At 54.3% G+C, this 21,209-nt stretch overlaps 1 protein-coding gene across 3 annotated transcripts; it reads left to right on the top strand.

Moving 5' to 3' along the window:
* The first annotated feature begins 5,063 nt into the window (after positions 1-5,063).
* Positions 5,064-19,738, top strand: LGALS9 (galectin 9). Of its 3 annotated transcripts, XM_032322292.1 has the most exons (11): positions 5,069-5,224; positions 9,032-9,123; positions 11,365-11,566; positions 12,963-13,073; positions 14,268-14,363; positions 16,016-16,051; positions 16,640-16,690; positions 17,256-17,297; positions 17,917-18,005; positions 18,148-18,310; positions 19,391-19,738. In XM_032322292.1, the coding sequence occupies exons 1-11, from the start codon at positions 5,186-5,188 to the stop codon at positions 19,535-19,537; spliced, it is 1,068 nt and encodes a 355-aa protein (XP_032178183.1). In that variant the 5' UTR covers positions 5,069-5,185; the 3' UTR covers positions 19,538-19,738. The 3 variants fall into 3 exon arrangements, with proteins under 3 accessions (XP_032178185.1, XP_032178183.1, XP_032178184.1); XM_032322293.1 differs by lacking the exon at positions 14,268-14,363 and having other exon boundaries at positions 5,071-5,224; XM_032322294.1 differs by lacking the exons at positions 14,268-14,363; positions 18,148-18,310 and having other exon boundaries at positions 5,064-5,224; positions 19,391-19,469.
* The last annotated feature ends 1,471 nt before the right edge of the window (positions 19,739-21,209 follow it).

Genomic DNA, 21,209 nt, shown 5'->3' with positions numbered 1-21,209 from the left:
TGCTTCTTTTATGGAAAATGCGTCAAATCTTCACACAAAGAAGCAGAGAGTGTATAGCCAAAAAAGTAGGAAAGTATTATAGTGCCAGGAATTAATGAAAAAAAGTTATTTTTATAGAACTTATGATGTTTGGGGTATTTGTTAACGGCAGTGGTTTAAACGTGTCCGTCCCCCCACCCCCAAAATTGCATGACCACCTTCACCCATTTTGCCCACCAAGAGTTTTTATTATAGAGATGGTGGTGGTTTTCATTTATGGTGATGACATGAAATTTGCTTTTATTTATTTTTTAAATTAATTTTTTAAAAATATTTTATTTATTTGGGAGAGAGAAAGCATAGCGGGGGTGAGGGGCAGAGAGAGAGGGGGAAGCAGACTCCCTGTTGAGCAGGGAGCCCAATGTGGGGCTCAATCCCAGGACCCCAGGATGATGACCTGAGCTGAAGGCAGACGCTTAACCGTCTGAGCCACCCAGGCGCCCCTGAAGTTTGCTTTTTTTTTTTTTAAATTTTTTAAATTATTTGACAGAGGGAGAGAGAGATCACAAGTAGGCAGAGAAGCAGGCAGAGAGAGAGGAGGAAGCAGGCTCCCGGCTGAGCAGAGAGCCCGCCGCAGGGTTCAATCCCTGGACCCTTGGATCACAACTTGAGCTGAAAGCAGAGGCTTAACCCACTGAGCCACCCAGGTGCCTCAAAGCCTGCTTTTAAAATAAATGCATATAAGTTCATTTAGAGGAAATTGGGAAGACTAGTCCCAGGCTAGTCACCCAAGGACTAAAGGCAGAGACAACAGTGTGTCTGGCTAATTAACGGATAGGACACTACCTTTTGTACATCTGGGGCTACATGGCTGCTCACATGGGTTCCCCACTGAGTGACTGAATGTGCTTGACTCCAAGGTTGTGGCAGGCCAGGGTTGCGGCAGGCTTTTCTTCACTCCTTATCCCCGCCGTCCAGGGAAGGGACATCACCACTCCTTCAAGACTCAGCCCAGGAGCCACATGGCCTCCCCACCCGCAGGTAGGAATTGCAAACAAACAGATCTAATCTGGGGCGTGGCTGCTCTGTGCCAGGCGTGGACCTCAGTGCCTTCCCAGCTCTAGCTCCCTTAGCCCTTACAACAAACTACTGAAATAAGGCCCGTGATGAGCTCCATCTTACAGACGAGGAAACCGAGGCTCACGGAGTTCCAATAACCTGCCCAGACTCGCTCAGCTGCTGGGCCCCCACTGAAGGCTGAACTCACTTCCTTTGTAGCCCGTTAGTGCATTTCATAACTTGCATCCCCACCAACCCTGATGACTTGCGAGCCACTGGAGGGAAGGCACGATGTCCTCTTGGTCTATGGCCCCCAGAGCCAAGCGCGCTGCTGGGCGTGCCACGGGAGCTCAGTAAATGCTTGTAAAGGAAGTGCCCGTCTGTGCTTCTTCAACGGAGTTCCACCTTCCCCTGACATCCTCTAGGCTCAGTGGTGGACCCACCATTATTAGCATAAGAGGCTCTGACACAGGGCCCCTCGCTCATGCAGGCTTGTGGACGGGGCCCTACAGTGTGTTTATTTGGTCATCTGTTTTAGTAAGTATTCTTTTTCTTTTTTTTTTTTTTTTTAGATTTTTTAACTTATTTATTTGAGAGAGAGAGAGAGAGCAACGAGCAGAGCAGAGGGAGAAGCAGGCTTTCCACCCAGACACTGGGGAGCCAGACATGGGGCTCGATCCTGGAACTCTGGGATCAAGACCAGAGCCAAAGGCAGACGCTTAACTGACTGAGCCACCCAGGTGCCCTGGTATTCTTTTCCTTTAACGTGCCCCCCCAGGTTTGTAATGTGGGTCCCGCAAAACCCAGATCTGCATGAGGTGCCTATTGGAAATGCAGATATACAGACTCACCTCCAAACTACCCAATCCCAGGCCCTGGGAGACATTCCCGGCTCACCAAAATTTGAGTATGGCTATGCTCTCGGTTCCCACCCTACCGCGGTGCTGGGGGATTGGATTCAGAGCTCCCAGGAGAGTCCCTGTCGTGGTGTATTCTCCCCTCCTCTTGCTGGAAAGCGGTGGATTCCAGTAGGAGGAGTTTCCTGAGTTCTGAGAAGTTTCGATTCCGTTTTATCAGCCCAAGACCTGGGATCTGTCCCTGAGCGTTAACCCGGGGGCAGAAGTGGGAAGGGGGCCAAGCCAGGGGGAAGCTTGCAATCCTGCCCTGCCACCATCGCGGCCCTGCCTCACGAACGGGTCCCTGTCCCCTTCCCTTTATGCTTCCAAGATAAGCCTTCCCCCCTGTTCCCCATTCCTTCTAAATCAGTGTTCAGTTTTGATTCCTGCTCTGGGGAGGAGTGACTCAGCACCCCCTGTGGAGAAAGGTCAGGCCCAGGGTCCAGGTGGAGGTCACCACCAGGATGTCCCAGAGTCACTCCAAGGAAGTCTGGTGGCCTTTCATTTGCCTCCTGTGGAACCCTGCCAGGAGAGCCCATTTGAGCCATTGAGACTTCACTGAGAAGAGCCCAAGGAGAAAGCCCAAGCTGGAGGAGGCACTTCCCTGTGGCGGCAGGAGGCCTGCTGGCGATGTTGTTCTCCACACACCATGTCTATGCTTCCCCCTTGAAATGCCTGGGCAGGGAGCACCTGGATCAGTCAGTTAAGTGTCTGCCTTTGGCTCCGGTTGTGATCCCGGGGTCCTGGGATCGAGCCCTGCATCGGGAGCTTTTTACATCTGTAAATCATCCATACCAAGTTCCAGAAGGCTTCCAGCGCCCAGAAGATTCCTCCATGTCCCTCCCAGTCAGTGCTATCCCCGGGGTCATTGCTTTTCTGACCTGCCTCTGAACTTGATGTAAATGGAACGGTCCCAGTGCACCTGGTTTCTTCCACTCAGCCCCCGGGGGTTCAGTGAGATTGTTTCCTGGATCCGTGGCTCCCTTTTGTTGCTGAGAGCTGGTCCACAATGTGTTTTTTCTCTTCCGAGTCAGTGTACATTTATGTTGTTTCTGGTTTGGGGCAAGGGTAAGGAAAGCTGTCGTGTGTTTTCACTTCTTTGCCATAAATATCAGGAGGAGACTAACCAGGACAGAGGAGAGGTAGATATTTGACTTTATGATCATCCAGCAAACACTTGTCCAAAGTTTACATTCCAGTCTGCACGGACGAGAGTTACAGTTGTTCCCTGTGTGATGATCCCCAGTGAAACTGTCCCAGGGTCCATGGCGCCTCTGCAAGGACTCCAAACACCTTCCCTTCCTTTCTTTTCCCTCCTTTCTGTTCCAACTACTGTCTGCCCCTTAAATTTGGTCAAATTCTGATTGATCCAGATATAGTGGGGGTAGAGGGTGGGCAGAGGGGACCCGTGGTCTCGGTCTAGGGGGGCCTCTCAGAGACATCAGTCTTTGCAAATTCAGGGGCATCTAGGCAAGGCGCAAGGTGGAAGGCAGATGCAGAGCCGTGAATGGCTCCGGGGCGACTTCTCCCCACTCCATACCTGGAAGACCTTTCCCTTCTCCTCTTGATGAGGGAGCAGGAGGCTGGCTGAGAACGGAGCAGGGGCTGGCACCTTGCACCCCCTCTCCACCCACTCCCCTTGGTAATATGTGTGACATTCCACAGGCACCCCTGACTGCCCTAAAAGAAGAACAAATGGTTATCTTGCAGAGATCACAGTCATGCAAGGCAGGAGTCTCTCTTGGTTTACAAATGTCCTTGAGATTTACAACAAAGAAGTTACCTTATCAATAGCCCAATTTCCAAAGATACATAACTCAGTTCCTCAAGCCCTAACGTCACCCTCCCCTCCATAAAAAACCAAAGGAGATGGAGGTAGAAGGAAAAGTAAATAAAGTTAAATTTCTTTTAAAACCTAAATCTCACTAACAAGGACGTTTGATAGCAGGAATGTAACACTCCACCAGGAGACTCCCAATTGTCTTTATGTTAGTGCCTCATTAGAGGGAAAGTGGCCTTGGCTTGATAGTAACCAGGCCTTCAATATCCTGACAGTCTTCTTTACCCCAATAGCCCTTCTGAACAACCCTTTGTCCTCACCTACCCAACTCCTGTGTATATAACCACAAGCCCTGGGGAGCAGCTCTTCCTGCCCACGGGTCCTGTCCCCGTGCTTTAATAAACCACCACTTTGCACCAAAGATGTCTTAAGAATTCTTTCTTTAGTCGTCAGCTCCGAACCTCACCCCACCGAACCTGACTTAGGTTCTGGGGAACTTCATCACTCTCACTTGGCCTGGCCGTAGGCTCTCTGGCCCCCCTCTCCAACTCCTTGACTTCAGGTAGGTTGCTTGTCGCCGCTCCCTTGACACAGCCCATCCTGTCACTTCCCTTAACTAGACGCTGAAGTCACTTCGACGCTGTTTATTTCATATGTCCCTCCCGACCCCAGGTCACTTGACATGTTCTATCCCGTCTGAGACTTCCCCTCTCCTCATTCTAAAGGCCTGGGAAAAAAGGGGCAGGGGAGAAGAGAAGAAGATCCATGCTTAGAGAGGGGTCTGGAAGGCCCAGGGCGGCACTCTCCTCTTGGAGAACAAGTCCCATTACCGTGTTTTCTAGTTGGAAAACGTTTGTTTCCACATGATGGGGTCTTCACGTGAGGAACAGAATGTTGAAAGGGAGAAATGCTTTTTTTTTGAGAACCTAAGTGACCTGGGTGACCGTGGGCATGTCCTTTAGATGCTGAGCCTCCGTTTCTCTGTGTATAAACAGGTAAGAGTGGGCCTTCCCACCACCACCCCGCACACAGGCGATGCCCATCACACCGCCCCACTGTTTTCGGGGCCCTGGGAGCAAGCCCACTCCAGGGACGCAGCTATACGCTGACACATGGTGTCATCCAGAAACCTGATGTTGAGCCCGTGGGGTCAGGCTCTTTGAATCTATATGAACCAAACACGATTCTGTCTCAGGGGTGGAGCCCAGAAGGAGAAAAGAGGGGAAAAGGTCACTGGGCTGCAAAGTGTCTACTTCCTTATCCCTGGGTCATACCCCCAGCCCTCCCTCAACACCCTACTCTCTCTTTTTCTCTAGAACTACTTCCTCTTGCTCCTGGCTCCTCCCCAGCCTCCTCTCCATCGAGTAATTGCCAGTTCACTTTGGTTTCTGTTTCCTGGCTAGCTCCTCCCTGTGCAGAGGACTGCCTGGCTGCGGTGACAAGCCACGGAGGCCCCAGAGGTGGTGGAGAGATGGCCTTCTGCAGCTCCCAGTCTCCCTACCTGAACCCAGTGAGTTCCGGGGCGGCGGGCAGCGGTGGTGCTGGTCCGGGGCTGTGCTGGCAGCCTTGGCCAGGAGGAGGCAGCTCTGGGTCTCTGGGGAGATGACCCCTGGGTGGCAGCAGGGGAAGAGGGCAAGGGTCCCAAAGAGGACACAGGAGGGGGGACAGAAAGCCAAGTGGGGGACTCCTGACTCAACTCTCTCCCCTGCTTCTCAGGGCTGGCGGGCTGATCATCACTATCATTGTGCCTTTGCCTGCTGTTCACTGAGCTCCCAGCCAGGAGCCTGTTCTAGGTGTGGGAAGTGGGGAAGGGGTAGGGCAGCCGAGGGTGAAGGGGAGATAACTAGGTGAGTGATGGCTTGTTTGTATGCATGGAGAAGTAAACAGGGTTTCGGGGGAGGCTAGCATGGCACTTGAGGGGACTTACTTTGGAGACGGCCTCCCTGGGGTCCAGCCATTTACGAGCCGGGTGGCCTCAGGCAAGTTACTTTTATCTTTCTGGGCCTCAGTTTCCACATCTGTAACATGGGGATCATCCATGAGCACACCTCCCAGGGGTGGTAAGGATGTGCGAGGCGGCATATCTTGAGTGTCTGAACAGTGCCTGGCATGCTGCGGGGTGGGGAGGGTGCTTTTGAAGTGTTTTGGATTATTAAGAGTCTGGAGGCAGCAAGGAAGCCCTCCTGAGGCAGTGTTTGCTCTCTGAGGGGTGAGTAGACAGGCAGAGGCAGGCCAAGGGTGTCTACAGAGGGGCCATCTCAGGAAGGAGAAGGAAGTGGGCTGTCCCTGCAGCGCGGAGCTCAAAGGCTGCCTGTTGTACCTTTGGCCACATCCGTGTAGGCTCTGTCCACTGGTGGCCTTGTCTAAACCCTGTGAGCCTTACTATCCCCACTTCATCCATGGGAAATTCATGTTTTATGATTTCATGTTTCATGTTTCATGAGTCTCAGTGAGGCTGAAGTTACTTACCTGATGTGCCCAGATGGTAGTTGCCAGATAAGAGAGGTGCCTTGCCTTACCCCTAGGAGAGTGAGGTGCCCCAGTAGGCTTGTGTCCTGGGCCCTGCCCTCTAGCAGGAGCCCCTCTGGGTCTTGGCAAAGAGCTTCCCAAGGGGCCTAGGACAAAAGGCCAACAGAGTCCTTTGGTGGGGTATGGGGACATTCCACACTCAGCAGGGGGCCTGGCTTGGCCTGTTTCCTCCCCATTGCCAGCAAGGTTGGGGATGGGGGCGGGGGGGGGGGGGGGGGACAGGTCACTGGAGGAAGCTGGACCAGACCCTGTTTGTTGGGCCTCCATGGGACTCTCAGGGTCAAAACATGTCACCTTACGTTCATTCTCCATCAGATGGGGGATCCCGGAGATTCTTCTAGGCTTTGACACTTCATTATTCTGCTCCCTAGTTTTTACTTTCCAGTCCTTGCCTTCAGAATGTTCAAATCACAAGAAAAATCCTTCTATGGGCTACAGGGAGTTAAAACAGGGCCTTGGAGTCCAGGCAAGAGGGCGGAAGGGTGCAGCCCCCGCCCCAGGCTTCGGGAACACCGTGGGTGCCCTTTCCCTGGCGGCCCACTGACATCCAGCCATGGGAATCTTGCTTCCTCCAAGTGCGGTGGGAAGGTCACACAGCCGGGCTGCCTTGGGAGTCTGGGCCCCCTTCCTTGCCCACGCGCCTCCCGTCTCAACCGGGCAGCCCTTTCAGAGGTCCAGGACGGAATCTGGAACCACAGTCTGAACAAGACTCCATGTAGGGTCTGGGGAAGAGCCAGGGACGAGGATTTCTGTACTTTGATGTGAGAAGCCACCTATGTGTTAATTAAAAGCATGGGTGCTGGGGTTCAAGCCCCGTTCTATCACGCACCAGCTAAGTGGCTGTGGGCAAACTACCATATCTTGTGTGCCTCCGTTTCCTCTGTAAAAATGGCGCTCATGTTGGGTGATGAGGTCACAGACAGGGCAGGTTAGCCACCAGAAGGGCCTTGGAACCTCTGAGGCAGCCATACCCTTCGGCTGAAAGTCTGCTGCTGCCTCCTGCTGGTGAGCCCCCTCCAGCCAGCTGCCCCGTGGTCCCCCACCCACACCCCACGCTGGGCCTTCAGGAGGAGGCTGCTCAGCCTCCCGCCTGTAAAGCCTGGCTTTTCCGGACAGGAAGAGGAGGGAAATGCCCTCAGCCTCCGGAAACAGGCGGGAGCTGAGAGCAAGTTCTCATTAATTCATCCTGATGCAGCTATGGGGCCTCTCATCGAACCCTCTCAGGAACACTGTCAGGCTGCTGCTGTTGGCCCACTGCTGTGAGAAGGGCCCTGGGGTGCTGACAGGTCAAGTGACTTGCCCAGTGGGAGAGCTGTTAGTACAAGGAGCTGGGAGATGACCCCACTCCAGGAGACCATAAATGCAAAAGTTCTCTCTCTCTCAAACATACATGCTCCTGCACACACGCGCGCGCATGCACACACACACACACACACACACACACACACACACACACACACGAGCGCGAGTGCACAGAGGTCCAAATTCCACAGCAGCCTTGCCTGCCAGGCTTAAAACAACACAAATGTGTTTTCTTACAGTTCCAGAGGTCGGAAATCTAAAAGTATCAATAAGGTTTCAGGGGGGGAATCTTTCCTTGCCTGTTCCAGCTTCCAGAGGACACTGGCCTCCCTCAGCCAGAAGTCCCACCCTCCGTCTTTCTTTCTTTCTTCCTTTCTTTTTAAAGATTTTATTTATTTGACAGAGAGAGAGAGAGAGACAGCAAGAGAGGGAACCCAAGCAGGGGAAGTGGCAGAGGGAGAAGCAGGCCTCCCGCCGAGCAGGGAGCCTGATGTGGGGCTTGATCCCAAGACCCTGGGATCATGACCTGAGCTGAAGGCAGATGCTTAACGACTGAGCCACCCAGGCTGTCCAGATTATAATAATCCATTTAAAATAATTTAAAAACCCATTTAAAATAATGTTGTTTTTCACAGTTTGAGGACACCCACCGTTTAAGACATACTGAAATCTCAAAACCTTTCTGGGGAAATCGTTGCTTGAAAGTAACCTGTACGACCCGTGCCCATGATCCGCACAATTCCCGCCACCATCCCTGCCTTCCCACCAGGCGCTTACGGACCCCACCCCCATTCACACTCTGACTGTATAGATGGTAACACCTCAGCGTGAATAGGCTTCGGGGAGGGCGGCGTGCTTGCCGTGCTTGCCGGGAGTACCCGCCTTTGAAGCATTCTGTCTTGCGACAGGGGGAAAGGCCCTTAAGAGATTTTTAGGCCTCAACAGATAAATGAGGGGAAGTTATGTTTTCAGAGAAGTAGGCCACACGGGGCCTTAAGCTACTTCTTCAAACGACTGGCATGGCGGACACAACAGAGGGAACCTAGAGAGGCAGAGACACTGTGCTTTGCTCAAGTTCACCAAGGTATTTAATGGCCGAGCACAGGACTTACCTGAGCAGCGACAGAAGACCCTTCTCCCAGAGGCCCTGTCGCGGTCAGTCTGAATGAGGTCCTGGCAGGCAGCAGCGGCGCTGTCCCTGTGCCCGTCGCTCCCCTGGGCGAGGATGGGCTTCCTTGGGTTCCGAGTGGCCGTGCACACATGACTTCCTCCTCTTAGAAGCTGGCCCTTCCTCTTAGACACTCTCAGCCCACAAGTGTCCCCGGGCGCAGTCACAGAATGTCTGTGGAACTAGCTGGACTCTGGTCTGGAGGATTCGTGAGGCTGAGACACCGGGCCCCCACCCCCAGTTCGCCGCTGGCCAGTGCTGAGGGGCCCATGCAGAAGGAGGCGGGCCCCCTGACCCACCAGCATTTTCTCCCCGCAGGGCATCCCCTTCTCGGGGAAAATCCAGGGGGGTCTCCAGGATGGACTGAAGATCACAATCAATGGGACCGTTCTTTACTGCAATGGAACCAGGTACCTGCAACTGTTTCTTCTCTCCAGACTCAGCCCCCAGCCAACAATGGCACCCGTCCACTCACCCAACGCCCCCTGAGCCACCCACTCCTGGCCTGGGGGATCCCGGGTGGTCCGCGCGACCCCACTGCCGTCTGCCAGGAGCGTCCGGGTGCCATGAACATAGACGCCCCACCCCCCGAATTAGGGCTTATAGGAGCTCACTGTCTAAGGGGGGAAGTGGGCCAGCCCTGAGGCAGATAATAATGTTTTGGGATTGAGCTTTCCGCTCTCTAACCCACAGCTACAAAAGTCTCAATTGCTTTATTTCTTATCACTGCCGGGAGCCCTCATTTCATTGATCTAGAAATATTCTAAACTTGTCATCGAACGCATTTTGATCATTTTCAGTTTTGAGGTCTTTTCTGGGAAACTCTAAGAGCCCCAAGTGCCCACAGGAGACTCTGAGGGAAGCCAGGCACCAGGATCCCCCTCAACCCTGCCAGCAGGGGGCCCTGGGATCTCCCATCGGAACTCTACTCTGGCACGTCAATGGCTTTCTACTCCCATCCTGTCCTCCCCACCCCACCCCACCCCCACCCCCGCCTTCCTGCAAAGCTTGTGCACTCATCCTTCCCCAGGGCAGGATTTTCTAAGACTCTAGGAATGAAGCTGGATGAGGCACAAAGGGAAAAATAGACCCAGAGACATTTCAGAAACATATTCTACATTTTAAGAGGAATACAGACTTAGATTTGCTGCTTCCAGAGTCCCTGGGAACCTCCTTTCCCAGGGAGAGGGCTGGCTGGGCTCAGGGCCGTGACAGTTTCCAATGGGCCTTGCTGACTGAGGGTTCTGGAAATGACCTGGGGTTGAGGACAACATCCAGAACTCATGCTCCATCAGTAAGAAGTCAAGCAGGCTCTGAAGGAATTGACTAGAATATCTCTCAAGGGTCGCCTCTGGGCTGGGTGCAGGGCATGACCCTCTGAGGTCTGTGGATGACCCGAGAGCACTGTGTGTAGCTGGGGAGACCAGAATGACCCCAAGAAGCAGGCAGTGAGCCAGGCTCGCATTGAGTTCAGGGAAGGCTAGGATAGACAGAGGAACCTCGGAGGAGAACCTCAGACCAGACCTTGGTTTTAGGACCTGAGGTTGCTCTGTCTGGGAAAAGGCAGAACAAACATTTATTGTGCCCTTTTGTGAGCCAGGCCCTTTGGAAGGTTCTTGGTTTTAATTCCTCACCTTAGAGCCATAGCTGTACCCAAAGGCAGTTTAAGGGGTGAGGGGTTTCCTCCGAGGACAGAGACAGGAATGAAAACTCAGGTGGGGGTTTCCTGAGCACCCCCTCACTAAGCATCCGCAGAGGAAGGAAGTCACTCAGCTCTTAGGGGTATGGTGACCCGAGGACAGCGTGTTGTCCAGGATCATCGCAAATGACCAGTAGGACAGAGCTGGAGTCCGGGTCCGGGCCTGCTGACTTCAGGGCCACCACTCCGCACGTCACACGGGGGACACACGCCAACCTCCAGTGAGAGACGTACGTATAGAAAGCTCTCATGCCTGGGGAGCTACTGTTATTTATTCGATGCTTTTTCTAATAGTAACTAGCTCTTGGCCAGTGCTAGTTAGGTAAGTTTGGTCCATCTATGTCAGACATTCTTTAAATTTGTTTCCTTATTTCCCAGTCGAGCTGATGGGGACTGGCTCTTGCTTCCAGGCACATTTCTTGGCTTCCCTCTCGGACACAAATCCAAATCCATTTTCAAGCCCTGTGCTTCTTGTTGCTCAAGTCAAAAAAAAAATTTTTTTTTAAATATTATTTATTTATTTATTTGGAGAGAGGCAGTGAGAGAGAGCATGAGCGAGGAGAAGGTCAGAGGGAGAAGCAGACTCCCCATGGAGCTGGGAGCCCGATGCAGGACTTGATCCCGGGACTCCGGGATCATGACCTGAGCCGAAAGCAGTCGTCCAACCAACTGAGCCACCCAGGCGTCCCTCAAGTCAAAATTTTTCTTTATCCGTTTCCTACATGTTTTTAGAAAACCACATGGTAAGAGCAAAATGCCATCATTGCGCAAAAACACACGAAGTACAGATGCCGTGAACAGAAAGGATAGCCACCAGCTAAGGATGGGTCCAGACCTGCCGTGCAAGCTGTGAGCAAGTTCACAGCCGCCAGTCAAAGACACGAGCCTCCCTCTCCCCCTCCGCCGGCAGTCAGCCAGACTACAGATTGCCATCTGATTTCCCTCTGCCTAGGTTTGCTGTGAACTTTCACAGTGGCTACAGTGACAAAGACATTGCCTTTCACTTCAACCCTCGGTTCGAGGAGGGTGGCTATGTGGTCTGCAACACGAAGCAGAATGGGACCTGGGGGCCAGAGGAAAGGAAGATGCACATGCCCTTCCAGATGGGGCATCCCTTTGAGCTCTGCTTCCTGGTGGACAGCGGGGATTTCAAGGTGAGCAGCAACTCTCTGTGGCCCCCTTCCCGTGGCCTACCTCCCAGCCCCACCAGGTGAGACGTACGTAAATGGCCTTTATAAATCACATGAGCCATTTGTTTTTTTTTTAAGATTGTATGTATGTGTATGTGTCTGTATTGAGAGAGTAAGCAGGAGGAGGGGCAGAGGGAGAGAAGAACCCTGAGCCCACTCTGCACTGAGCACGGGACCTGACTCAGGGCTCGATCCCAGGCCCTTGAGAGCATGACCTGAGCTGAAATCAAGAGTTGGATGCTTACCCGACTGAGCCACCCAGGTACCCCTGTAAAGCACATGAATGTTTACATTATCACATGTGCAACGCCATTAGGCAGAGAGCGGGACCTTTCCCTTGTAGGTGTTAGGTCGGTGGGCTCCGGGAGTGCAGTGCAGGAGGAACAATAGAAATGACGGCAGGTCCTGCGGTCTTCCAGCCCCCTCCTCCCCTCTTCCTTCACCCTTGACTCTCCAGGAAACAGATAAAAGACCGCCCCCCCCCCAACTCCCTCCCAGTGCGACTTCCCCCACTCTGCTTTCCAGAGTCCCGGAACCTCGCCCTGAGGGTGCCCACCTCCTCCAGGCACAACTTTCCTGGCTCCCCTTCTCCTGAGCCCTGAAACTTCGTTGGAGAGTGCCTTTAATAAATCTTGCCTTGTGCCTACCTCGCCTGGTGTCGTGTTTATCTCGCCTACAAAACCTTACAGTAGGCGCACTACAGTGGCTACAGTGTCCTCACACTCCTTCCCCTGTGTCTGCAGGCTCACCTGGTACATCTTTTACTTGGGAAATAAGAACTAGATACATCACCATGGTGCTTTTTGGCCCTGCGGGTCTTTAAAGTTCTAGTTAATTCCATTCCTTTGCTGTAGCCCTTCCTCCAGCCTAGGTCCCCGATAACATTGGTTTTCTGGTACTTCTGTCGCAGGTTCTATTAATGGCTTAATGTTATATGGTGTTGCAAATTGCATTAGTAAGCAGAGTAGTGTCTGTGGGCCTGGGAGATGGGGTAGGGGTGAGTATCCCCATGTCTGTCCTTCTTTGTGTGAGCCTGAATGTGCCCAGCCCTTCCGTGTACAACCCAGGGTCACCTCTCCTCTCCCCCCAACAAACATGTTTATGCATATTTAAAGAACACCTCAGGGGAGCTAAGGTTAGACAGACCAACTGACTATAATAAAGAACAGTGAGAACCAAAGAGCCAAGTGGAGCCAGGGTTCGGATGTAGTTTGGATCTTAGAGCTGGCACAGCTCTGAAGTGTGGTGCGCCTGCTCCCCAGGGGACAGACATGAATACCAGACTTGGAACTCAATTCCCGGGAACAGGGGCTCAGGTCCCCCGCCTTGGCCTGAGAGCTCTTTCCCCTCATCTTGGCAGGTGACGGTGAACGGGAGCCATTTTGTGCAGTACTCACACCGCGTGCCTTTCCACCGCGTGGACACCCTGTCCGTCACCGGGGCTGTGCAGCTCTCCTTCATCGGCTTCCAGGTCAGACTGGCCCCCGGGGGCTGAGTGCGGGACCCCGCCTAGCTGCACTGGGCCCTGTTGAGTGGCTCCAGTGGTAGCAGCCAATCTCCTCCCCAGGTGATTCTGGGGACACCCCTCGAGCTCCCTTGTCCTGTCCTTCTGTGTTCCTGTCTTTGTCCAGAACGCTTCCTTCAGTCTCCCGGGCCACTCCTCTCTGTCATTCTCTACTTCTGTCATGCTTAGGAGACCATGTGGCTCCAGAAAGAACTTGGGACTCAAACGGAATCTAGCTCAGCTCTGCACATTGTCATCAGCTGTGGGATCTTAGATAAGCCACTTGGCCTCCCCTGTCCTCAGTATCCCCATCTGTGGAAGGGGCATAGTCACTGCTGCCCCATGAGTTACGATGTGAATTCAAGGAGGTAACACATGTCAGAGGTCATGACATGGCCTGCATGGGCCCATGCTGGGCTTTATTGGACCCTCTCTGTGTTTTGACATTTTTGAATGTGTTGCCCACATTGAAAATAAAAGAAGTTTTGCAGCCTAGAGATGGACGGTGGTGCTGGCTGTGTGACAGTGTGAATGTACTTCAGGCCACTGAGCCATCCGCTGAAAATGGGTTGAGATAGTAAATATTATTACAAATAAATGATATTAATGTTATTATGACTGCAATTAAAAAAAAAAAAAGATGAGGTGGTATCATATGGTAATCTGGATTTCTGGCTTTTTTGAGAAGTGGGAGAATGGGGTATGCTGGGCCCACGGTCCCCCAGAGCCCCAGGATGCTGGGTTGGAGCTGCTGTTACCACTTCCAGTCTTCGTACTCCCGGAGATGAGACAAGCACACAGTAGGCCCACAACAGATACAAGCTCTTATCTTTTTTGTTCTAATCTCTCATATTTTCTTCCAACCCAACTTTCTCCCTTGCGGACCTGGGGGAGAGAGCGGGGCAGGGGGGAAGAGCAGGTGGGGAAGGGGGGTGATATAGAGGGGAGTTGGGGGTGAGTGAGGAGAGAGCTCTCTGGCTGCTGTCTGTCACTGGAGCCTGGTCTTCCCCTCTGTCCTTGCACAGGATCCTGAACACCCCTCCCCTTCCCTCCCTGCCTGGCTTCCTCCCTCTGGCCCATCCCCTCCCCCCACTACCTTTCTGTGCTTCCTTAACTCCATTAATGCTTCTCTTCACATCCTGGTGCCTTTTGTTTTAACAGAATACCCGAGTAAGCCTTACCCAGCCTGCCTTCTCCACGGTGCAATTCTCCCAGACTGCCCGTGGCCCACCCAAGCCCAAGGGCCGAAACCCAAAAGTGAGTTCAATGTGGAGGCCTTGGAAGCTGAGCACTAGCAGGAAGGACAGAGGGTCCTAGAGGCTGGTTCCAGCAGCCAGGCCCCATCATGCCCACCCAAAGCTTCCCTGGCCCAAGCTGGGGACCTTGGAGTTGGCCTTGGCTCTTCCTTTCCCCCCTTAGTCTCCCCGCAGAGCTCCCACACCTCTCCCTCCCAAAGCCACAGCCTTCCTTGGGCCAGGCCATCTGACCCCTGACGACAAGGACCGAGGTCTAGTTCCCAGCTCACCCTGCCCACCTTGGCCTTGAGCCCTCCTCTACCCAAATCTGATCGCATCTGCATCCTCTCCCTACTTCAACATCCCAAAGGTTCCATGTCCTTATAAATAAAGCCTGGATTCCCCAGCAGGGGGTGCAGAAGCCAGCTTCACCCCCGAAGTCTTACCCCAGCCCACCTCCTGGCCATACCCCCTTACCCAGGATGCTCAGGCGGCCTCCACTGCTCACTTGAGGCTTTCTTGGGCCACCAGGCTTTTGGCATCTGCCAACCCCATGCTGACAGCACCCCGCACCCCCCCCCACCCTTGAAGCTGACCTTTTACCAGTCCTTCAATGCTCTGCTTAAATGTCACTTTGAGGGGGCATCTTCACTGCTTGGAACATCACAGGATGCCCCCTGTGTCCCCGTGGACTTCGTACGTATTTGTGCTATCCCAGTCACCATGTCCTATTATAACTGTACTTCCATGTCTGTCCCTGACACTGTGTCCACCCTCTGACTCGCAAGCCCCTTATGGGCAGGGCTTGTGGCTTATTAATTTGCGGACCCCCAGCACTTCGCATGGCACCTAATTGAGCCCTAGGGGCTCCAGGAATGTGGAGTGTGGCTTGCACAGACCATGGAATGGGAGACCAGTCAGGGCAAGAAGAGTTTGCTGCTTGGGAACAGGGTCTAGGACAAGGAAGGCAGGGGCTGGCCCTTCCTTTGGCCACTGGAGCAGGGGGTTGGCTAAAAAACCGGGTGCCTCTCTGCCCAGCCTTTCTGTGGCCTCTCGAGGTCCTGACAAGGCCTATGCCTCCTGCTGTGCTGACTTCAGGACAGGGAAAGCTCTGGGGAGTCTTTGTAGGGCAGACCGACTTTGACTCTGTGCTGGGGGAGGACAGGGTATCATGTCGTAGATAGAATCAGCCGGAACTGGGTAGGGTTTTGGATTTTATCCCTTGGTACCTCGAGGGGCTTGGGCAAGCTGATGAGCCTTTATGAGCCTCGTTGCCTCGCTAGCAAAACAGGAGCTGAAGATGCATCCCTTGTGAATGTCCTGAAGCCAGAGCCTGGCACACAGTAGGCCTTCAATAAATGCTCCACCTTAGGAATGAAATATGGTACCTGAAGTAATGGTTTTGCCCCTGGGAGCTGAGGGAGCTCTATGGCCTCTCCCTGTGGAGGAGCCAATAGAAGATGTTCCTGCCTCTGTTCCCACCCCCATACCGGCCCCAGTGCAGTGTATACCTGGGATGGGGTTGGGGGGCCGAGGTTCTGGAAGGTTTGCCTGGGAGCAGGAAGGAGGGGAGCATGAGTCTGGGGAGGCCTTTCTTATGACAGTTTCTTCCAGTGTCTCCCCTGCATATAACACTAATGTTAACTACTGTTTTGATCTTCTTATCCCCCTCAGTCTACAGGCGTTTGGCCCGTCAACTCGGCTCCCATTGTAAGTCTCTTGAGTCCTCCCGGGATTGTCTTCATTTTGCTTCTTCCTGTGGGCTGGGAGGAGGAGGCAGGGTTGGGCACCGGGCCTCTCCCAGAGCAGGGCAGCAGCCAAGGCCAACCCTGGCCATCTGCATGGTGGTGGGAGGAAGTGGGGCTGGGGTGGGGGGGACTGTCTGGCCCTCATGGATTGGGAAACAGCTTGAATTGCGGCTTTCTGCCCTTCTGGGAGCAGCGACAGGAGACAGAGGCCCCACACTCTCTCACTCCCTCCTGGAAAGCAAGGCTATGCTAGAAAAAGTCCCCTGAGAAGAAAAATGGGCCACAGGCCACAAAGGCAGCCTGTTTCTTCTCCAAGCAGAAGAAACTTTTGCCCCTACCTCATCCCCTGCGGAGAAGAAATGCCTCTGCCCACAAGCTTTGGGGCGGGGGTGGGAGGGTGGGGGGGAATGTGGTGGTGCTGGTGGGGTGGGAGGGGGTTGGGCTGGTTACATGCTCAGGATGGCCGCACCTCACAAGGGTGCCCTCTGGTGGCAGGAGGTGGTCTTTGCACTGGTGAGAGCCGGTTCAAACCAGGGTTTGTTTCTTCCAGACTCAAACCGTCATCCACACCGTGCACAGCACCCCTGGACAGCCGTTCCCTGTAAGTCTGAAAGCTCTGGTCAGATCACAGCCCGCCCTGCTCCCCCAACGTCCCCCTTCACAAGGACTGAACTCAGTAGTCCCAGAGGCAGGCAGAAAGCAGTATGGCAAGGAGGATGGGGGTGTTTGGGGTTAGGCCCTCTGCTCAAGACACATGTGAGTAAAATCCCCCTTGGTCCAACAGAGATTTTGGATCAGAGTGGATTTGCCCAGTGGCCTAAGAACCAGGTGCACCTAGGGACCAGCAAGAAAATGGGTCCTTCTGATCCTGAAAGGGGAGTGCAGTGGTTCCAGTGTCTAGGTCTGAGGCCATGCATTCTGAGGACAGGCCCTGCTGGTTGCAGGCTTCCACTGTGAATCAGTCGGAGGCCAAGATCTAGTGGGGCTGCCTGTGGAAGGGTTGAGGGGCAGGCATGATGAGCTCAGGGGGCATGGACAGAAGTTCCACCGAGGCTAGCTTGGGAAGGAAGGCAAAAGGGCCTTGTGATAGGGCATCCCCTCAAGGATGTGGGAGGCCTGTGTGGGTGTGCACTCTCCCAGACTAAACTCCTGGTCTCTTTCAACAGAATCCTGTCATCCCACCTGTGGTGTACCCCACCCTGACCTATGTAAGTCATTTCTCTGGGAGGGGTGGAGGCCTGGTCTGTTTCAGGCAGGGTGGGAGGTGGTGGGGGTCTGACAACATCAGAGCAATCCTTTAGTAAGCTGAAGTTCTAGAAACATCCAAGTGAATCAAAAGACTGTTGAAGGAAGCTGTCACCTTTAAAACTGTCCCTTTACCATGAACCTATTGGAGGGCCCTCCCCTCTCAGCCCAGGTATCCTTATGTGTCTGGCCCAAGCTCTTTTCATGACAGTGGAAGCCCGTTACTTTGAGGAATGCTGGAAAGTTTCCCTTTGGTGTTTACTGGACCAAGTAATGGTATCATGGAGTTCTTTCTTTTCTTTTTTTTTTAAGATTTTATTTATTTATTAGATAGAGAGCGGGTGAGCACACAAGTAGGCAGAGTGGCAGGCAGAGGGAGAGGGAGAAGCAGGCTCCCCGCTGAGCAGAGAGCCTGACATGGGGCTTGATCGCAGGACGCTGAGGTTGACCTGAGCGCTCAACCCACTGGGTCACCCAGACAAAAGAGGGCTTTCTTGAAAATATATTAGTCCAAATTCATGGCAATTGGCACAAAGCTCCCCTCCACAACTGACCTGCCCCTCTTCCCCCCACCCCCGACAGCCAGTGCCTTTCTTCACCTCCATCCCGGGTGGGCTGTACCCCTCCAAGAGCATCTTCGTGTCAGGCACCGTCCTGCCCACTGCCCAGAGGTAAGCCAGGACACTCAAGGAGGAGAGACAACCCAAGTTCCTTCTGGTCATTCCCTCTGGCTCTGGGAAGACTGGAAGGGGTAGGGACTCAGAGCTCGTAGGGGGCCAGGAGGGTCCACGTGAGCTGCCCACCACCCCCCAGGTTCCACATCAACCTGCGCTCTGGGAGTGACATCGCCTTCCACCTGAACCCCCGTTTTGATGAGAACGTCGTGGTCCGCAACACGCAGATCAACAGCTCTTGGGGATCTGAGGAGCGAAGCCTGTCCCGACAAATGCCTTTTGCCCGAGGCCGGAGCTTCTCGGTAAGAGGCTGCGGCCTGGACCTCAGAGGGGCAAACAGAGCAGGTGGGGGGGTGGTGGAGGGTGTCAGGGAGCCCCTTGAGCCATAGAGGAACTGATGCCTCTGGGGCGAGGGCTGGGCTCAGAAGAGAAAGTGCCCCCAGATTGCAGCTGTCCTTGTCCTCATGCTGTCTGACATAACAGAACAGGTGTTCTCAACTCCGACTCCACATGCAAATCACCTGAGGAGCCGCAAAAAGAAAAAGTGAAATCTGGCCCCACCCCAAATGTCCATATTTTTCCATACACCTTAATACTCCTCAGCCAGCACTGACAGCTCCTGATGGGGGGCCCTGAGAGCCATGGAAAAAAGTTTGGGTTTCAGTGTGCTGTGTTGGTGTGTTTCAAACCAGAGAGGAGTAGACTTTGATTCAGAAAGAGCTGTGGGACTTTAAGCAAGTGACTTAACTGCTCTGTGTCTCAGTTTTCTTATCTAAAAAATGGGGCTAGTAAGAATCTCCATCTCATCAAGGTATAAGGATGAAATGAAATGATGTCTGTGACAGGCTGAGGACAGGGCCCGGGGCACAGTAAGTGTGCTGCGAGTGTCCACTGTCGTGGTGATGTTTTAACAGACATGGGCACCCCCACCTCCCGGAGAATGTGGTGGGCGGGAAGGACAAGTTAAGAGGCTGCACAGCAGGAATGCAGGCGTGGCTGGGCCGCTGGGGACATGGTTGGCCCAGGCCTGTGTTCCTGCTCCTAGAGGCTCAGGGTCGGTGGGAGAGTGAGGACTGGGTGCGGGGGGTCCCTGACAAGGAGGGCTCGGGAGGGCAGGGGGAGGCAGGGGAGGCTTGCTGGCTGGGGAGAGGCTGAAGGGCGATCAGAGTTACCCATGTGGGCAAGGGGTGCAGAATGGGGGCACAGAGGAAGGGGGAACAGAGTCAATAAGGGCACAGGTGTCATGTGGAGGGGAGAGTGACTCTCCCAGGGTGCCTGAGGGGGCCTGAGGCGTGAGGCTTGTTTGAATCATGCTTGAGGAAGCCTGCGTTTGGGTTGGAGGACTTCCTGAGGGGAGTGCAAACGGTGCGGCCTCTGTCCAGGTGTGGATCACATGCGAAGGCTACGGCCTCAAGGTGGCTGTGGACGGTCAGCACCTGCTGGAATACAGCCACCGCCTGAAGAACCTGCCCGCCATCAACAGCCTGGAAGTGGGAGGCGATGTCCAGCTGACCCACGTGCAGGCATAGCTGGGCTCCCTGGCCCTGGGGCCGAGGGCGGGGCTGTGCTGCTGACCGCATGGGCTCCCCGTCCCTACCCTCAGGCTTTCCCAGCCTGCTGGGGAGCTGGGGCTTTTCTGGAAAGAAGGTGTGTCGTGCCTGGGTGGCTCAGTCATTAGGTATCTGACTTTGGCTCAGGCCCTGATCCGAGGGTCCTGGGATGGAGCCCCGCATCGGGCTCTCTGCTCGGCAGGAGGCCTTCTTCTCCTCCCTGTCCCACTCCCCCTACTTGTATTCCCTCTCTTGCTGTCTCTGTCAAATAAATAAACAAAATCTTTAAAAAAAGAAAAAAAAAACAAAAAATAAGGCATGTTGGTCTGGTTCTGCTTCCGGCGGCGGCCAGCCTGGCGTGGGAGAAGCAGCTGGCCAGCAGCTGCCTTCCTCGGACAGGGCGGCGTCCAGGGCTCAGGCTGCCTACATCCTCCCATCTGAGGAGCGGCGGGTGGTCCCTGCAGGCTAAGCCCTGTGTTCAGTCCCCTTGGCAGAAAGGGAGGGTCCTGGGCCTTCCCAAGCTCCCAGACCAGGCCTACACCCCGTCTGCCTCCCAGCCACATGTCCACCCCGCCAATCAACTCCATCTCAGCCCCACGCCACCAGCTGTTCGTTCCACGTGGGAGGCGATCTCCGGGGCCCTCCCCCTGCGTCCTACTTTCCACCTTTCCTTACACTGGGTCCTACCCTCCCTGCTCCACAGAAGTCAGCCTGATACTCCACGGGTCTCCACCAACTAACTGGACGTGTCTCGACAGGGGGCTCTGCTCTTTCCTAGGGTCTTTCAGAGAAAGAAGACAGGCGTTTGTTGGCACATAAATTCAGGGTCATTGTGGTCACTGAATGTGTTTGGAACATTTTGGAGTCTCTGGAATTGGGGAGGTTCTGGGTGAGGGCAGAGGGGCAGGGAGCATGGGCTCACTTTGATGGGGCGAGTCCTGACATCACACCCGCTCCCCGGTGTTCCCCACAAACCCCACATGGGTGGGAGAAAGCACGCCAGGCTCGGGCCTCCGGGGCAGGCATCTGTGATGCACAAAGATTGCTAACAGGTGAGCCCAGCAAATAGCCTCACGCTTCTGAGACGGGCCAGGGTCCGGGCCAGATGGCAAGGCTGGCTTATCAGAACCCTGTGTCCCAGTGGGAGGAGGTGGCAGGTGTGGTGTCAGGAGAAGTGACTCAAGCTGACCCGTTTGTGTTGTCCCACTGCGGGTCCTGGTGTTTGGGCCCGGGTGTGATGGGGAGAGTGACTCAGCATGTGGGCTTCTACCAGCCCCTGGGCCAGTGCTGGGGGGCCGGTCCTGTGTCCACATGATGCCAACCCATCCTGCTACCTCCACCAAGAATCCAGTACCTTGGGAACCAGGCTGGGGCTCTGAGCATCGTCCTCAGACCAGCAGCCCCTGGGAGCCTGTCAGGAAGGCAGAATCCCAGGCCTTGCTGCAGGCCTCCCGAATCAATCTGCCTTCTGGCAAGAAGGGGGCTTGTGTGCATCTCAGAGGAGAGAGGCGCTGGCCTAGGTGACCATGATCTTGACCACATTGTTTGGATGCAGAGCTGGGGCACTGGTGGCCGGGATGCTTCTTTCTCCCCTGTCACCCCGTCTACATAGGGAAGAAGTGGGCCAGATAGCCAGTGAATTAGAGGCCAA

This window comes from Mustela erminea, chromosome 18 (assembly GCF_009829155.1).
Source record: "Mustela erminea isolate mMusErm1 chromosome 18, mMusErm1.Pri, whole genome shotgun sequence".
Taxonomy (NCBI): domain Eukaryota; kingdom Metazoa; phylum Chordata; class Mammalia; order Carnivora; family Mustelidae; genus Mustela; species Mustela erminea.
This window is presented reverse-complemented; position numbering and strand designations above follow the sequence as displayed.